The sequence below is a fragment of the Harpia harpyja genome, chromosome 11 (assembly GCF_026419915.1).
Source record: "Harpia harpyja isolate bHarHar1 chromosome 11, bHarHar1 primary haplotype, whole genome shotgun sequence".
In the NCBI taxonomy this organism is placed as follows: Eukaryota; Metazoa; Chordata; class Aves; order Accipitriformes; family Accipitridae; genus Harpia; species Harpia harpyja.
This window is the reverse complement of record NC_068950.1, coordinates 39,107,122-39,125,889: the sequence shown is the minus strand read 5'-3', so window position 1 is coordinate 39,125,889 and position 18,768 is coordinate 39,107,122. Positions and strand designations below refer to the sequence as shown.

The window sequence follows — 18,768 nt, the reverse complement described above, 5'->3', positions numbered from 1 at the left end:
CAAAGGAAAAATATGCAACCTAGATAAAGTAAGAGTGGAACCAGAAATATTGCTCGGACTACGCTAAGAGTAGCTCTGTCTTACCTGTGGGGTAAAGCTGCACTGGTGACGGGGTTTGCACATTGTTTTCATGTATTTAAAACAGGAAAGTGCAGTTGCATGCCACAAAACATTGCATCACGTTTAGAGATGCTGTTTAATTGTTATAGTAACTCTGTAACATACCTCACTCATAAAAATTACTCGGGCTTTATCCTGCTTTACTTTCTATAAAGAATTTTTAAAGTATTGTGCTTCCTTCTTTATCAAAGGTGAAGTCTTAGAAGAGACATTGTAAGCTCTCTCTTAAAGCTCATTTTTATGGGCACCTACACATCTCAGTTAAGCAATATTCCATAGTAAGCACTTACCATTCAACTGTAAAAGAATTTATGGGTTTTTGGTCTACTCTTTCATCAGACAAAGCCAGACTTTGCTTGTTTGGCTCTTCAAAGAATGGATTTGGATTTCGGGACAGTGATCTAGATATCTGCATGACGTTGGAAGGCCATGAAAATGCAGAGGTAAGAGTTTTGAAATTGATAAAATTTGCTACTTTAAATTCAAGAATTCTTTAAGTTTTTTTAATTCAGTTAAGACTTCTGTACACAGAAAAGGTAGGATTTTGCTAGTAGCACATTGGCTTGTTGCACTCTGCACAATTGAAGCAAGATAGAGCCTATTTTACTTTTACACATTTGGTATACTGTAGATGTCCACATAGAGAATCACCAGTTTATGTAAATTCATGTGATGGCTTATTGCTTACTTCTTTAAGTACATAGACTTTTCCTCTATGAAATACATGTTTGATAGTAAATGTGCTTTTTGGGATAGGATCCATGTTTTAACATCTGAAGCTGTGATATTTCTTTTTCCTAGAAATTAAACTGTAAAGAAATAATAGAAGGTTTGGCAAAAGTTCTTAAGAAGCATCCAGGTAGGTGTTTCAAAGTATTATCTGTTTTGTATTTACATTTACTATATATGTAGTTAATGGAAGTGTTTTATGTACTAAAGTGTTGCTTCCCCAGGTTTGAGAAACATCTTGCCTATAACAACAGCCAAAGTGCCTATAGTAAAATTTGAACACAGACGAAGTGGCTTAGAAGGAGATATCAGTTTATACAATACACTGGTAAGCATCTGTTTGTGTTTGGTTTTGTGTTCAAAGAAAGCTTTTTAATTCATTATAACTCACTCAAATAATCATTTGAGGGAATAATTTTGAAACCAGAATTAAAATGCTTTTTTGTATTAGGGGTTTTTTTCTACATTATTTAAATTCAGTGGCCCACACCCTCAGCCCAACCCAAGTAGCTGTATAACCTGATGGCAGAGCAGCATCATGGCACACAAAGCATTTTTGTGAATGCTTCTGAAAAGCTGTTAGTGCCACATTCACCATGGCCTTTCTGCTCTCATGAATAGTACATCTCACCCCAGCTTACATCTAGCACAGTGTAATTGCATGATTTCTTATGTCATGGGCTCACATTCACCTGTGAAGAAGGTGCAATTTATGGAATTTGTCCTAATGTGAGTCATCTTACGGACTTACTTCTTTGCTGGTGTTTTCCAAGGTTCTTATTGTTGTTACTGCATTAATATTGTTCTGATTACACCTTTCAGTTACGTTTCTGCAGGAAATGTTGCATGAATTTTACAGAATATTGTTGTGATTTTTTGCCTTCCAATTGTATTATGTGTCTCCTGTGCTTGAACTGCAGACTATACTATAATTGACCATAAAGTACATTGAAACACCTGTTTGATTTTTTTTTTCTTCCCCCCTTTTCCCAGGCACAGCATAACACAAGAATGCTGGCTACATATGCAGCTATTGATCCTAGAGTGCAATATCTGGGCTATACAATGAAGGTTTTTGCAAAGGTAATATAAAAAGAAGGTACTTACTTGTATAATACAGTGTTTTCTCATACAGCCACAGAGTTTACCTTTTGCTAATACCAATTGGAAAGGAGACAGTAGAATGCTATTAGTATGAAGTGCACTTTCTTAAGCTGACTGTGCTCCATCTGATCATGTGTGTCAGAATCAAGTTCTTCAGTCCTGGTATCTTCTGCTATCCGTTGAAAGATTTCTGTCTAAGAAGCAGCTGATTAAAGGAACACTTAGATTTTTTTCAATTTCAAACCATCTACAATGCAAAAACAGCAAAACCAAAACCCAAACAACTCAAACAAACAAAACTGGAAACAATGGTAACTGTAAGATGTAGGGGCATGTGGCTGTGCATGGGCTTCCCAAGTTTCCATATCTAGGACCAGCCCAGTGATTACTGCAGCTTTCTTCTGGCCTACTTGCCTTGTTTTACTTACTATAAAAGTCAGGAGTAGGTGTGAGTTGATGAATGAATGCCTAAGTCTCTACTTGATGTGCTTAGGACATACACTTGACTTTAAGAGTTTGGAAATACCAAGTACTAAATCCCCTGCATCTTTTTTTCTTATGATACTCTAACAAAGCATTATACTCTGCAGCCTTTGATAATTGAAACACGGTGTTTCTTTTTATTCAAGCTGCACTATTAAAATACACTCCCCAAACGCATCCAAAGAAAGCTTAGTGAAAAAGGGGTGAATAAAAAACAGGTTATAGAGAGTGTATCATGCTACCAGATGTTAATGTAGTAAAATGCCTCAAGGTGAATAAAATAACTTTGTTCCAGAATGGAATGTACATGTTCATTTTACTGTCACCAAGACTAGTAATGACTTTTTTTGGTGTGGTCACATTAGTGCAGAATATTGCCATGTCACTTCTGTGTCCAGATCAAAACCACCTTGTGTTTATAATAATGAATCTTGCATTTTTTTGCAGTATTGCATAATATTATATACATTCTCAAAATCTTACTGTAAAGACAAAGTTTCCAAGTTGTGGGACATACACTCTTGAATGTATGTGTATGGAGGTGACTTCATAGCTATACAAATACTCTGTGTTTAAGCAAAATGCTTCCTCCTCTGTTTGCATTGGCAGAAAAACCAGGAAACAGCTGTCATTGCTGCTCCTAATGTGAAAGTAATTTGTGAATCCCTGTTTTTACCAGACCTAGGAGGTTAAAAATGTGTTGTTTGTTATGACACATACTTGAAGCAAAGGGTAGCTTAGAAGCAGGTGATGTAGAAAGGTTATATTGTAACAAGATTTTCAAGCATAGTAAGGTAATTCACTGATGCTTGTTTTATGCTGTCTTGTGCAGGCTAGACCATGGTTTAGTTAGGTATGTGTATGTACGCTAGCAAAATGCCAGGTGTTGCCTAAGTTGCCAGTCCGGCATGGAAATACTTGCCTATTAATTAATTATTTTAAAAAACAACAACAAGGGGGAATCCAAAACAATAAGGAATCATAGAAACAGCTCTAGCAACATGAGTTTAGGAAAATTAAATTTTACAGTATTGAAGCTTGGACATCAGATGTGGAGGTTTGTTGGGATATCTGTTTTGGGGAGTTTGATTTGGTTTTTTTCAATTCAGCACATTATAAACTAAAAAAAAATATTTTGGCTATGAGAAGCTTTTCTGGTTTTATGTTAGTGAAATTGTGCTGTGGATTTCCTAGATTGCACTTGACTCTAAAGATGCTTATTTTTCAGGCTTCATAAAACAATTTTTAGTTATGAGATGAATGTATTTTCTGTTACTGGTGGGGTTTCTGTTTGCTTTCTGACATAATTGTTAGTCTTGAATAATAAAATGTAAATTCAGTATTTTGTTTAAAATGTGTTTTTTCAGCGCTGCGATATTGGTGATGCATCCCGTGGTAGTCTGTCTTCATATGCCTATATTCTTATGGTTTTGTACTTTCTACAGCAGAGAAATCCACCAGTTATTCCAGTTCTTCAGGAGGTAGGTTTTCAGAAAAAGGCTATGAAAATAGATGCACTGTTTCTTCAAGCCAAATATGAGAAGTCTGGGCTTTTAGGATCAGGGGGATGAGTGAAATATGTGGACCTTCTGCGTTAGCAGGTTCCTAACTCCCACTTGGTTTTAGTGGGTAAAACTTACCAAGAAAATTACAACAAAATTGAGAATCTGTTGGACCTAAGTTCTGCTGTTACATTTACTTTGGGATTTTGGTCTTAGGATGATATTAATATGCTGAACAGGATAGAAAAAAGAATTGGCAGGTGGTATGGAGAGAAGGAAATTGTAATTATGAGACTGTGCCAGAGGCTCTTGAGATGTGACTCCAGTTCTTCCATCAGTTACTGTCAGAAGAGTTATTTATTACTCAACACCTTATCTGTAAGAGAAAAAGTTTATTTTATTTGATGAGAGTAAAAAAAAAAAAAGGTAACTAATGCTTTGGTACAACTTTAAAGGTGCTATTTTACATGTACCAGGAAACTTATTAAGAAAATCGTGTTCCGTACCTCCATTGCATGGGTGGGGAGAATATAATTAGTCAGCTATCTCCCTCTTCCTGGATACAGTCTGGAACTCCCAAACACTTCTGAAAATTACCCCTTTCTGACTTTTTCGTTGTCTGCGTGCAAGAGGAAAATTGGCTTAAGCACTGCAGTTGAGACTCAGACTTTCTTGCTGATACTTTAGTCGTGGTTGGGGGTTGTTATTGCTACCCTGAGAGTGCATTTAAATAACAGTGGAATTTCCCCTTGGCTTTACTAAAGTCAAAATGTAATAGGAGTCATATAAAGTCTCCTTAGAGATTTTGTGGGCAAAAGGGATGTCGGAATCTTGATGAGGTAATTCAGTCATGTTTTCTTAGTTGCAAAGAACAAGTAAAAATAAAATACCAAATAATTTGAGAGAGGTATAGCAATAATGCAAAAAGACTTTCAAACTTTTTACCAATGGGAAATTCCGCCTGTATAAGATGTAATTGTTAAAATGAAAAGATTTATATTTTTGTATTATTTCTTACCAGCAAAACTGCAAGTCTTTTATGGTGACTTTGAATTAGAGTGGTAACTGTATCCCTCTCTACTTCGGCAGATATTTGATGGAAAACAGATTCCACAAAGAATGGTGGATGGATGGAATGCCTTTTTCTTTGACGACATGGAAGAATTGGTAATATTCTAATTCCAGAAGAGTCACTAAAATTTAAAGCTTGTTTTTATGGGAAAGTAATACATTTCTAATGGTGTAATATATAAAAAAGTAGTTGAACTTCCATATCCATATTATTATAACTTCCCAAATGAGTCCTGTTTTGCTGAAATGAATGTCTGCTTTTTTCTTGGTTTATTTTAAATCATTTCTAAATAACATAAATCAGGAAAAATACTTTTTACTCTTAATAAACATCCAGGATTGAGATAGTGGTAGCTGTAGTGATTTAACCTTACTTTAACCAAGTGAAGCTGTTCGTGGTAGACAAACTCATAATTAGAGAGGTAGTTCAGGAGAAGTACTTCAGTAACTGTAGCTGAATAAATTGTTCTTCAATTGCATGCAGAAGAAGCGTCTGCCTTCTCTTGGAAAGAACACTGAATCACTTGGAGAACTCTGGCTAGGGTTGCTGCGATTCTACACTGAAGAATTTGACTTCAAGGAGTATGTGATCAGCATCCGGCAGAAGAAGCTGTTAACTACGTTTGAGAAACAGTGGACATCCAAATGTATTGCCATCGAAGGTACTTATCTGCTGAATTTTTGTTCCATTAATGAGGGGGTGATGAATGCTGTTGCTTGAGGTTCTGTTCTCTTTGCACAGGATCTTTATGTGAGGAAACTACCATCAATATTTAAAAAAAGCATTGTTTGCAAGTCCTACAGCTTACAAAATGAGATTAGACTCCTAACGTTTAGTATATGTCAGTAAATTGCTCTTGCTTTATTATGGTTAGTCACATATTTTTAAAACATTCAGCATTGCCTTGCTGTCATCTACTCTGTGAGTGCATGTAAAGTGGAACTCTCTGTGTTCAAATAAAAAAAAAATGGTTGCAACATATTTTTTCCAACTCTGATTTGTTTTTCTCCCTTCTTTACACAGATCCTTTTGACTTGAATCATAATCTCGGTGCTGGAGTCTCTAGGAAGAGTAAGCTGTTAATGTCTACTAATGATTCATGTTGACTAATTTCTAAAGCGTTGTGCCTTTTCTGTTGTTTTCCAACAACTTTGTCTTTCTTTAATAGTGACCAATTTCATAATGAAGGCATTTATCAATGGGAGAAAATTATTTGGTACCCCATTCTACCCAACTGTTGGAAGAGAAGCTGTAAGTTTTCATAGTTTTTAGTATGTTTTTTACTTTTCTTTGTCCACTGAATTGATGCATCCAAAGCAAATCTCTTGTATGTTTTTATCAATTTGGTGTGCACAATATATGTAATTATGCATCATCTGCATAAAATGTGCAGCTTAGTATTGGGCTCCTGCAATATAAAATTCACAGGAGTAGTTGGATAGATCATGGGTATTTTTGGCAGGTTTGGGGAAAGTAAGCTTATATTGGGTTTTGGTTTTGTTTTTTTATAAAACTTTTCATCGTGTGACATTAAGTATTGCAGAAAACTGCAAAATCGGCTATAAAACCCAGAAACAGCTTTAGGAACTTTACTAGCTATTCATGTAGCTAAAGAAAAGAGATTCTTGGGATGTTACATTCTACTTATTTTTCCAGTTGGTGGGGAAAGTAAGGATTGTTACTTAAGGAAGGCAAATGACGATGATCAACTTTTTTTATCAGTTGACCTTTGAAATTTGCATAGTGAGTCAGAAAGAACTATTTTTATATGAGCAAATAAATCAGCTGGAATTAATATTTTTAAAATCTACTTAGAAAGTTGTTTTCTAAGACAGTTTAGAGGACTGTTCTCCCAGTGGCTTTCAACAGGGTTTGTGTTTCTATGGGATTTTGAAAATCTTTTGAAAGCTTTTATTTCCCCTCATCCTTCCCTATCTTCTCTTTTCCATTTACTTACTTTTTCTGTGCTTTTTCTGAGTTTGTATTAAATGTTCTTTGATGCAGTGACTGTGTTCTGTTTTGTGCTGTCCCTAATAAAATGGAACTGTTTTTATTGGGGCTTTTGAGTACTACTGTGATACAAATAATAATGAATTACAGTGTAGATGTAGTTATCTGTTAACTGAAAAATATGTCAGCGTATGTAATAAATATTATTGCTGATTGGGGTTTTTTTTAATTGTTTGCATACATGTTCAACACAAGGCTATAGTGCTTCCGGGAAACATGCACTGTGTGTTTGTGTATGTAGTTGTTTGTGTTGTTCTGCCTCATCTCAGATTTTCACTGAACATTTTACATAAGGATAAAATCAAGACAGAAAGCAGCCTTAGCATGCATATGAGCCGTCTCTTATGTGAAGGAAGTAATACCAAAAGTATTACATAGCATTTTATTTCTCCAAAGTGCGCAACAAAGGAGTTCTCAATCTCCTTCCTAAGTCAATGCGCTGTATTGCAACTTAGTCATAGAGAGAGGAAACTGTAGCAAAGAGGTTCAGTAGATTACCTGTCTACAGTAGGACTTTGTTCCTGAGCTGGGGTTAGGACATTTCTATTTGTATCTCTATTTCAATCTTTCAGGCAAGATAGTACTTTCACAATGTTTATGTAGCTCAGAGGCTGTAAACTGTGGTCTTTGTGCTGACACACATCAGAACTACAGCTGTCCTTAACAAATTCCAGGGGGGGAGTGATACAGGTCAGTGTGCAGATGCTCCATCTGTTTCCCATGTGAGCTTTGTTCTGTCTAGGGGATATGATCATGTCATTTGGGAAGAGACATAGGCTGCTTTGGAAAGCATACAAGCAGTGACTCAGATACCAAAATAGATCATATGCAAAAAATTGCCCTCTGAAGAGCCTTTAGGGAAGCAGAAGGTAGGCAGTAGGCTGGAGCCTGGATAAGCTGTTGTGCAAATTCAGCCTCTGGCCCTAAGACTAAATACTCCTTTTTAGCACAAACTGGTTCACATCTCTGAAAAAGCTGCTATTCTCTAGGAGAAGAAAAGGACTAGGTATAATCTAAGAAGTAGTAAAATTTAGGGAACAATAGGAGGTGAAAGCTGTCCATTTTGCTTTCATTTCTGAGTCCTGTAAGTGGTTTATATATTGTATCTGTCTGATGTGTTTTGATAGGAATACTTTTTTGACTCAAAAGTGCTGACTGATGGGGAATTGGCACCCAATGACAGATGTTGTCGTGTCTGTGGAAAAATTGGTCACTACATGAAAGACTGTCCAAAGAGGAGGAGGTAAGTAATATACAAAGCTAACGTAAAATCTTTGAGATTAAATCAGGAGAGATTTGGATATTTGAAATTTTAATGGAAATTAAGAATATGCTGAATTGCAGAGAAAATCAAAGCTTCATATCTGATCCTCAACTTCCCATCCTATTTTTCCTTTTCTTAAGACTATTTCTGGTCATCTCTTTAAATCTTAGAGTGTTTATGCAAGCACACACAGAGTAAAATCAACAGTCTATAATATGTTAATACTTTTGCTTCATGATCTATCTGTAGTTACAGCTTACCTTAAAATTTAGATCACTAAATTATCTTTTTGTAGTGTAAACATTCAGATGGAGACCATGTTACCTGACTGCACAATTTGTAATGTATTAAAATGGATTTCCTGTAGCGATCATGTTCGGAAGACAGTGTTGAATTTGAATTTTTCTATAGATCTGATAACGTACCTCTGCAAGGCAGGTAAAAGTTCATTTATTAAAATCTGGGAGTAGTTAAAATGTCATAGTTAAGGTGCATTTCTGTAACATCATACTAGTGCCAGTCATTTAGTGATCTTGCACTTGTACATTAATTGCACTTACGAGTTTTGGATCCAGTACTCCTGCAAAAGGAGCCCCTAGTACATGCAGGTCAATGTCTCCAAAGAGAGTTTAGCAGGAATTGACAGAGAATGTGCACTCCTCAAACTTGTATGTCTTTTGATTTTTAATGACCCATTCAGTATAGGTTGTCTGACTCCTTGTAAAACCTGTTGAAGCCCTTAGAATGCAAATTAAAGTCTGGGCTTTTTCATTTGCTCCGTGTGTTCAGTTGTGTGCTCCGTAATTCTTCAAAAGATTCGTGGTCTCTTCTTGCTACAGAGTCCTTATTTACAGCCTTTTGTTCAGTCAGCAGAGTTCAAGATACATGAAACTGGACTGGAACCCTAAGGTCACAGGTTGACTATTTCTTTTAGCCGCTCCCTTAACATACTCCTCACAAGCACTAGCACATTGAATTGCATCACCTCTTTCCCTACATCTGCCTCAGGAAAAGAAGTTGTGATCTGCTCTTCAAACAAACTGCTACTACAGCACAGCCACACAGAATCTCTCTCAAATTGTATATACAGCTCACAAAATAGTATTTAACAATCCTACAGATATCATGTGGAAAAAGGCCTTTATTTCTTGTCTTGGTTCTTGATCACTAGTTCTTCTCCTGTTTGTTGTATTAGTACGTTTGAAGGAGTCTCAGTGCTTTCTTTCACATCCTGTCTAGGCTCAGAATGCTAATATACTCTTATAGAGAAATATGCTGTCTTCAGTCAGGGGGAAGTTATATCTACAAGACACAGCTAATTTGTTTTGTGTATATTCTGACTGAGTGGAATTGTTGCATAGAACTACTCCCAAACTAACTGGCAGGCTAAGCCTACTTAACTGTAGGTATAGTTCTGTGCTAATACAGATAGCTTCTGGACAATTCTGGGGAGCTTCTAAGTTCATTAAGGTTATACAAACATGTTGTTAACCAGCCTTGATTCTGAAAGTGTTTTTCTGGGATTCCTAAGATACTTGTGTTTTGGTACAGCTGTTGGTTATGTAACCATTTCGTTTGAACATACCAATATAACAACTCTACAGCGATTTTGTGTGTGTGTGTGTGTGTGGTTTTGTGATATTGCTAATAATTATCATTCAGGTTGAAGAAGAAGGAGAATGAGAAAGATGATGAAAAAGAAGTTAAAGAAGATGATAGAGAAACGAGAGAGAAAAGGTGTTTCATCTGTGGGGATGTGGGTCATGTTAGAAGAGATTGTCCTGAATTCAAACAAACCCGTCAGAGAAATAATAGCGTGCCAGGTAAGCTAGTTTATGTGTTGTTAGTATAATTTGAAAGTTCTGAGGTCCCTTCTGTCTAGGTTTCTATACAGCCCTGGTAATTAGCTTAAAAAATTTCTGCAACTAATGATTTCAGTCATTGCAATTACAGCTTTTAGTCTAAGTATTGCTTTTCTTCAAGGGGAGTAATGCCTCCTGAAATACGGTCTTTGCATAGGTGGTAAAAATGTACTCAGCAATAAATATAGTGTACTTCAGGGTATTGCATTATTTGTCTTCCACTCACAATGGGTGCATTTAGGAGTAGTAATAATAGTAATAATTGAAAGCATTTCCTCTTCCAAATGTTTCTCAAATGTTAGCTAACCCTCGATCATCTGTGAGAGGTAAGTAAATGTATTTTCACCAAAATCAGTGGTCTTAAAGTAACACTTCCAAAAGCATACAGATGCGTTAGGAAGCTAGATCCAGCTTTCAAATTACTGTTAGTAATTAGAGACAAGTCTAATTGCAAACCCATTCAAATTAGGCCCTTAGGTGCCTGCGATACTAGAAAAAGTAGAGAAAGCAATCATAAATGAACTTCAGAGAGAAACTTGCTGCTTTTCTGTGTTCTGATACCCCTACTCTCTTTTTTTTTTTTTTTTTCTTTGCCCAAAAGTTTCTGCTGTAGCTATTGCTATTTAAAAATTCCACTGCTTACAGCAGTAGCATGGAAACCTGCTCCTGCCTGATAGCAAAATGAGCTTTGTTCATGTTAGAGTTTGTATTACTCAGAATTAGATTTTGGGTTTAGCTGATGTACCTATTAATGTTGGCTGTTGCCAGTAGACGGAAAGCTTTACACTTGAAGGAGAGGAGAGGTTAAAGTGATTTACCTACTCTGTGTCACATGAGAGTTAAGGTATCGCTCACTCCCAGTTCTGTGTTCATTATTCTGTCATCCATAACCTTGTGTTTTATTAACATTTTTGTTCCTTGATTAGGCACCCAGTTGGTCCGAAGCATGGTAAATTCACAGCTAGTGGCTGTGAGTCAGCAGCAAGTGGAACGACCCTTGCGCACTAGACAGTCATCAGAATGTGTAAGTTCCAATTAGCTATAGTATTGTAGTAAGCAAGCTGTAGCAAACCAGTGATCTTGGGCCATGCTAGGAGCAGGTTTGCACAGTTTTTTCTCAACAGATTCTGGACTTTATAATGACAAAATTGCACTCTGCCAGTGAATGAAACTTTGATTTATAATGTAGTGTCTCTTGGAGAGCATTTACAGTCTTTCAATATGGAAACTACATAGGCAAATTTCACATGAGATAGCTTGCAATTCTGAAGGGCCAGCTTCACTATCTTTGAGATTTAAGCTAGGGTGCCTTCTGAAGTCTTGTGCTTAGTTATTCTGGCAATGTTCTGGAGTTATTAAGGGAAATAAGGCACGGCTCATCATTAACATGCTGGGGGCTTAGGTTTGTGACTATCATGATTCTGTGTGCTTTAAGAGAACTGTCCTCAGGGACTGTCGTGAACAGGCAGGGAACACAGAAGAATCATACTTCAATTCAGATGTGATACACAAGGTAAAAGTCTGCCAGAACACACTGGAAGCACAAACAGAACAATGGGGAAATTTTTGGTAGTTTTCTCTTAGAATTTGTCCAAGTCTTTATAGAACTAGATAAAATCTGTTTAATCTGCTTCTAAGTGGAGATGGATAGCAGAGGGTATTTGAGCAAATACAGCTGTTGGCATTTAATGTTTTTGGAGTACAGAATACAGCAGAAATTCATTAATTTTAAGCTATTAGTCTGAGAAACATGTGCCTGCTAATGAAGAAGCTGGCAAGTAAGCAAACACAGTAATCAGGGCTGCTGATTACTAATGCTCTTTGTTCAGTTTACTACTTTAGGTATAAAGTATTTCCTAACTGATCAGCAAGAATTTATTAGAATGTTTGCTCTAGTAACAGAGACTTTATGACATCATTTTTACTATAATAATATGCTGTTAAGGAGGGACTGATACAGCCCTCATGTAAGTAAAGGGCTGAACTGCCACCATGCTACCACATGACACAGGAGTGTCTTTTTAGGAGCCTTGTATTTCTGCTTGGGAAATTGAAGCTGGACGTGGGGGTGCACACACAGTCAGGCACATCACGCACACTGGACCTACTGCATGTGCACATTCTTGTGTCATTTGGATGTCATGGACTCTGTGTGTGTGTTGCATGGTTGTCATTTGGCCAGGATTTCTTGGTGAATATGTGCTGTCCAGGGATTGTGTGAGGAGAATGGGAAGGGGGAATGTTAGTGGAGCAAGAGAGAGAGAGAAAAGGGAAAGCATGAGTGTGGAAAGCAGACCAAGAGGCTGGAGTTTAACATTTCTCCTCTCCTGCTGCTGGCATGTCCAATGCATGCTTGTGGTGGTTTAATGTTTGCAGGAAGGCTGTAGTCAGTGCATGTGCTAACATGTAAACTGTTAAACTAGTTGTTGTCTTTCAAATCCCAGGTTTACCTTGTCTTCCTGGTTTGATAGAAAGGCATAGGAGGCACTCATACAGGAACAGTTGGAATAGCAGCAGGGAGAAATCCCACCTTCTGGGCTTCAGCTTTTGCCCAGGCAAAGACACACAGCATGCTGCTATAAGGAACGCTCTGAAAGGCTGGCGTGGGGAAGTCCTGCAGACCTCCGGTTATTGAAGAAAAGTGACTGCCAATTTAAATGGACAGGCGAGCAGTCATGGATAGTGACAAGCTGCAGAGACCTTTAACTTCAGATGTTTGACAGCAGCTGAGTTACTTGGAGTTTAGCTGTCTGCTGTAGTCTATGGAGGGAGACGAGCAACTCCAGGGGGAGATTGAGATCTGAGATGCAGGTAATAATCTCTGGTTTAGGTAGCTGTCTGTCATTTGAATTTCTCTTTGGAGGCACCTATCTTATGCCATCACCATCTTGTCTCAGTGCTTAAAACCAGATTATGTTAATCCAGACTTGGGTAATAATTTTGGCAGATAAACTGGGCAACTCTTTTCCCAGCCACCCCAGTTCTTGAAGTGCTTCTCTGCTTAGTTGCAATACCAAACAGATGAAATACTCATGCCTGTTTCTGTTGCTGCTGAAAGGGAAAGGTTTGTAAGAGCTCTGCGAAGGCTGTAATAATTGCTATTTCTGTGCCTTTAGCCATGGCCTAACATCAGGATATGTAGATTGAAACTGGGTTTTTGGAGTTTCAATTTCTTGTTTAACAGATTAACTAAAAATTACAGAAATATTAGGAGCTTACTTTGGAATTACTTAAATTGTGTATAGTAATAAGAACCACTCTGTTTAGAAGTAAGGTAATTAGTTAATGAAATTCTGGGCTGTAAATAAGTAGGGTGGGGAAGACACTGATTAAAAAATCAGAAACAGATGTGTAAGGAGTCTAATGAAGAGCTTGGGGCTAATGTTTGCTCAGAATGATGTTTCTGATGGTGGGATGTGCCACATTAACAGACCAAATTATCTGATGGTGAAAATCAGTGTCAGTTGAACTGCAGTTATTTAAACCAGCAGGAACTTGGGTGCAGTATTTGGGGTGTTGCTGGGGAGTGCTTTGCCTTTTTTATGAATAGTCTAATACAGTGGGTGCTTATTAAAGAAAAACACCATTAAGTAGCTAGTGAACTAATCAGAAATACATACTTTTTTTTCCCCTCCAGTCTGATTCGCATCAGTCATCTTACTCTCCACAACCTCAACAATTTACACAGAATTCCTCTCAGCCAGCCTCCATTAACCAGACTCAGCCACAACCAATATCCCAGTCTAAGCACGTTCCGCAACCACAGCAGGGTGCACAGCCACCCCATCAGGTCCAGCTGCCTTTGTTTAACTTTCCCCAATCTCCCCCAGGTCAGTATTCCACCTTGCATAACCTGGGACTACTTCAGATGCACCATCACCAAATTCAGCTTCCCAACACTTCTTGGCCTATTCATGGGCCCGTTATTCACTCTGCACCGGGTAACCCTCCTCATTCTACAAATGTTCCATTTTCTATGAGATCTGGCAGCAGCAGCACCACAAATAACCAGAGCAGTGTAAGCTTGAATGATCCCAGTATCATCTTTGCACAGCCTGCTGCCAGGCCCATGGGAATCCCCAGCACTTCTCATGAGGGACACTGGCACAATCCTGTGACTCCAAACTCACTGGTGAACAATGGCACTGTGGGGAATTCAGGTAACTCTTCTCTGTTGTATCAAACCTCTCGCACTTTGTGTACAAGTGTTAAGTGTTACAGAAACAGCTAACTCTTTCAACTTGTTTTATATTAAAAATACAATGCTTAAGAAACTAAGTCATTACCTTCAATGTCTTAACACTTTCATAGGAAAAAAAGTTAGGCAAGTTGGATCATTGTAACTTTTAGGCATTGGTCCTATCTGCCATTAACAGCTGTGCAACACATGAGAAATCATGCATTCAACTGAGAAACGTTCCAATAATTGTTTGAGCCTAAAGCACATTTCTGTGAATATGTTTACAAATATGGTTTCCATTTATGTTGTTATGTAGTTCGTTAGATGAATGCTGGGACTGCAGCTACGAACTTTGAGAATGGTTGTGCAAGTTGAATATTGCCTTGTTGCATTTAGTGCAATATAACATGATCTTATGTATTCTTTTTTCCTTTAGTTTATCCTGCCACATTTAACTTCCATAATCTCAATGCTGTTTCCTGAAAATACTTTATACAGATTTTCCCTGTGACAAATGGGCAACAACCTTTTGCCTCATACCAAAGCGAAGTACATTTGTATGTTTGAGGCTGAGAAAAACAGTATATAGTAATTAAAGCCCATACACTTTTCTGTGCAACATAAACTGTAGCAGCCCCTAAATTTAAACTGTGATCTTTAGATGGTGATAATGGTCTTTCAATTTATTCTGAGTGTGTAACTCCTCCTATGTTTAAAAAAAAATATATCCATCATACAATATACTGATGCAGTCATTCATCACAAGATGGATATTTTGAATCTCCTGCACAGCCTTTCTCTGCACTAATAAGGTGATTGACAGCAACAGTAGATTTTCAGCTGAGTCAATGGTGTTGGATGAGGTATAATTCACCAATGAGTTTCAAATATTTGTTGAGATGCTGGAGATGCATGTTTTTCTCTTCAGAGCTTTGCGGGGAATATATTTGAGAGAATACAGAAACTGCTACCAGTGTGTTTTCTGTGCCTTCAGTGTGCTTTGTTCCTACCTCTCCATTTCTGATCTTAATTCTCTGTCCAGGCTCATCTGTCCCCTCCTCCATGTCCACACCAGCTCTGACTTTTTCTCAAGCAGCTCCTTCCAACCACAGGTCTTCTTAGCCAGGTAGCTGCCTTCTTTCAGGCAAGCTCCCCAAATCCTAGTGTCTGCTGCATTCTCCCTTAACGAGTCCCATTTCTCATCATGTGGCCAGTCAGTCCCTGTCTTCAGTCTTTCTCCTTTTGCTCTTTCTCAGTTTGTTTGCTTCCACTCTGTGCTGGCACAGAAGACTTCCCAGTTTTCTTGTGCTGTCAGTCACAGTATTTTTTTTCCCTTGCCTCAACTTCCATCTATTTCCAGTCTCATCACACTCCTTTTCCTAGTTCCCAGTTCTTGTGTTTTTCCTCTTTGTATTTTAATCAGTTTTGTTTCCTTCTTGGCTTAGATGCTATTAAGGTGGGGTCACTGGGTAGGCGCACAGTAGAGATGAGCTGTCTGCTCTCTGTTTGAAGCCTGCTTTCTTACTTGCTTAGGACAATTTGGGAACAATAAGTTAGTGGAAACTTTGTCTTGGCTGGTATAACCTTGACTTGGAAGAAGTGACTTTGCTTTCTTTTCAGTAGGCAGTTGATTAGAAGTAGGACCGTTAGAAGTTTCAGACAGACAACTTCTTTTTGTGCATACTCCAGAGCCACGCTTCATGTTTTATTGTATAAAAGTTACTGTTCTTTTTAGACACATAGCTTGCTTTTATTTAATGAAAGTCTGTCTGCAAGGGTTTTTTTATGATGAGCCTGAAGGGGAGCTGATATACTGAGTGATAGTTACTTAAATTTATTTATTTAATTTTAAATGTACATTGATGAAGTTTTTAAATTAGCAGGCATTGCTGTGTCTTATAAAATTGGGAGCTATGAACAAAACGAGCAGGATTAGCAATACAGCATTTGGCATCAACTGTTGTGTGTCCTGCCTCCTTGGCTGCTTGATTTCTCATCCTTAATGCTGCAGTAACACTGGGTTTGTAAATGGAATAGCTTACAATTTGCGTACTTATTTTAAAAGTTTTTGTTTTTCTTTCTAGAAGTAATTTTACGTTGGTCCGATGATGTAGATATCAAGTTTCTTAAGCATACAAGTATTAGTGGAATTCCAGTGTACATCTGAGAATTATTTCTTGCAGTAGGATAATAGCTTTCATGTCACAGCTGTGTCAGTGATAGTGAATATCTGTGTGGGATCAGATATTAGTAACATTGTTCAGACCTTGTATTTTTTATCATGAGAATAACATAGGAATAGTGAAATTGTAGGTCTTGATTTTAATACTGATTCATCCTCTGTCTTCCTCCCCAATAAATTCTATTATAGTGAATAATGAAGTAATTTAGGTGGTAATTTTTATTGTTGTATAATTAAAAAAAAAGAAAAGAGTAGCACATCAGACTAATCGCATTAAGTCCCCTGCAAACTGTTATTTAAGATGTAAATTGTATTTGTGACTTACTGTTTAATTATTTCAACTTGCAATGTGCTTTTCCCTTTCAATTGAAAAATAGATCAGGGTTTCCAAGGACAGTTTGGTAAAATGAACCCTCCTTCTGTCCCTTGGGACCATGGGACCCCTACCCATTTTCCTCTCCTCCGAGGAGCGTGGCCTTACAATATGCCTCAGAACTACATGCAGCAGGGAAATGCCAGCTACCCACCGAACAAACCTTTCTACCCTCAAGGTACTAGAACTAGTATATGAATCAACAGCTCATGCAACATGTCTCTTTACTGTCTCAAAGGCTTTAAAAGCCAAGGAATCATGTTTCACTTGCTAGGCTCCCTGGAACCATAATGAATCCAAGAGTCAAATCAACGCTTCGGCTTCCTGTACGGATGGATGAAAATCTTTGTGGGAGGGAAAGGGTTAAATCAAATTCTGAAATCTGAGCCAATTTGCAGTCTGTGGCACTTCCAGCCTCTTTCTCCTTCACTGCTGCTGTCTCACTGGAGAGCCACCTCTGCTTCAATAGAGGTTACGATAATTTGCCCATGAGCGTGTTAAGAATATGAAGAAATTTTTGTCCCAATTAGTTTTATTTGGCTTTTGTACCTTGCCTTGTGGAATGACTTACATAGATAAAAAGTTGCAAGACCATAGAAGAATTCAGGTTGGAAGGGGCCTCTGGAGGTTATCTAGGTCGCAGTCAAAGCAGCACTAACTTCAAAATTAGATCAGGTTCAGTTATTCAGGGTACTTTGAAGGACTGACGTTATCTCAACTCTTTCTGATGCTAGTGAATGGTAAAGGTGTTCAGCATCTGGCAGGATTTGGAAAGGCTGTAGGAAAAAGACCTTTGGCTCCACTAAGAGAGAAACTATGCCCAAATTTTACTTGGAGGCTTTGCAATTTCTGTGTTGCTGGGTCACCTAATACAAAATGAGAGATACTGACACCAAATCCTTTTTTCAAAATCTGATCTATTGGCTGTAGCAAGGTTTTCAAGTGAGACCCATTTAAAAATCCTGAAATTATTTTTGTTAAATAGCTAAAGTAATGCAACAAAATGATGTGTTGATGATACTGAGGGAATTTTGGAGATAGAGTTAAAGTAATAGCGCATTGTCCCATTAAACGGGTTGTACAGAAGCATTTGTGCCAGTCTAGTAAATAGCTTTCTTTCTAAGTAAGATTAATACATTGAATATAGCCAAGCACTGTTAAATATATTTAATTTGCTGAAGTAATTGTAATCCATTTTCTTTTAGCTGGTCCACTGATGCAGAGTAACCAGCGGTTCTCGCTTCTGTCTCAAGGACACCCACACTTGAATCTGAATTACATTCAACAGAAAAAGTGAAATTTAATGGGATTGGGGGGGGGGGGGGAGGGGAAGGGAGGGAAAAAATTCAGGTTCTGATTTAAAATCTTAATGCAACATGTTTAGATACAAGATTATTTAAGACTGTTTTTAAACTGTATCATTTGTACATAGATATGAACTATAGTTTTTACTAGTATCACAAAACCAAGTGATACAAATTTCATCTATTTTATTACCCTATTTTTAAGGGGAATTGTGTTTTTGTTTTATCTTGATAAACTGTAAAGAGAGAGAATTTTTAAAATTAAGTTCTTTATTTTCTATTAGCTGTATTCATACTTTGGTTGCTTCAGACTTTATATATATTGTTCTAAAAAAAATAAACTAGAAGGGGATTTCATGTGTTTAAAAATTTGTCACTTTTATTCTTTACAGAACTATGTAGTGCCAAAAAAGTTTTTAAAAGAAAAATAAAACTGCAAAAAAAGGATGTAAGACTTTTTCCTCTTCTCTATTTGTATGCATGCTTGCATTCAACTGTAATTAGGAAACCAGAATAATAAAAACAGCTTTAACTTAGGTATCTTAAAGAAGGGATGAAAGATGAGCAGCTTTAATGAGTCGTA

General features: G+C 37.5%; 1 protein-coding gene across 6 annotated transcripts in view; it reads left to right on the top strand.

Annotated features, from left to right (window-relative positions):
* TUT4 (terminal uridylyl transferase 4) overlaps positions 1–18,542 on the top strand; it is a 51,153-nt gene extending 32,611 nt beyond the window's left edge. For 4 of the 6 annotated variants that reach the window (XM_052802404.1, XM_052802403.1, XM_052802405.1 and 1 more), the window contains 15 exons: positions 460–563; positions 922–979; positions 1,074–1,177; positions 1,843–1,932; positions 3,804–3,917; positions 5,028–5,105; positions 5,494–5,671; positions 6,034–6,081; positions 6,179–6,261; positions 8,148–8,263; positions 9,947–10,107; positions 11,073–11,170; positions 13,784–14,306; positions 16,886–17,059; positions 18,087–18,542. In XM_052802404.1, coding sequence (XP_052658364.1) covers positions 460–563; positions 922–979; positions 1,074–1,177; positions 1,843–1,932; positions 3,804–3,917; positions 5,028–5,105; positions 5,494–5,671; positions 6,034–6,081; positions 6,179–6,261; positions 8,148–8,263; positions 9,947–10,107; positions 11,073–11,170; positions 13,784–14,306; positions 16,886–17,059; positions 18,087–18,178 — 2,021 coding nt within the window. In that variant the 3' untranslated portion in view covers positions 18,179–18,542. Of the gene's footprint in view, positions 1–459; positions 564–921; positions 980–1,073; positions 1,178–1,842; positions 1,933–3,803; positions 3,918–5,027; positions 5,106–5,493; positions 5,672–6,033; positions 6,082–6,178; positions 6,262–8,147; positions 8,264–9,946; positions 10,108–11,072; positions 11,171–13,783; positions 16,758–16,885; positions 17,060–18,086 lie in introns of those variants that run through there. The other 2 variants (XM_052802406.1, XM_052802407.1) reach the window with 2 other exon arrangements.
* The last annotated feature ends 226 nt before the right edge of the window (positions 18,543–18,768 follow it).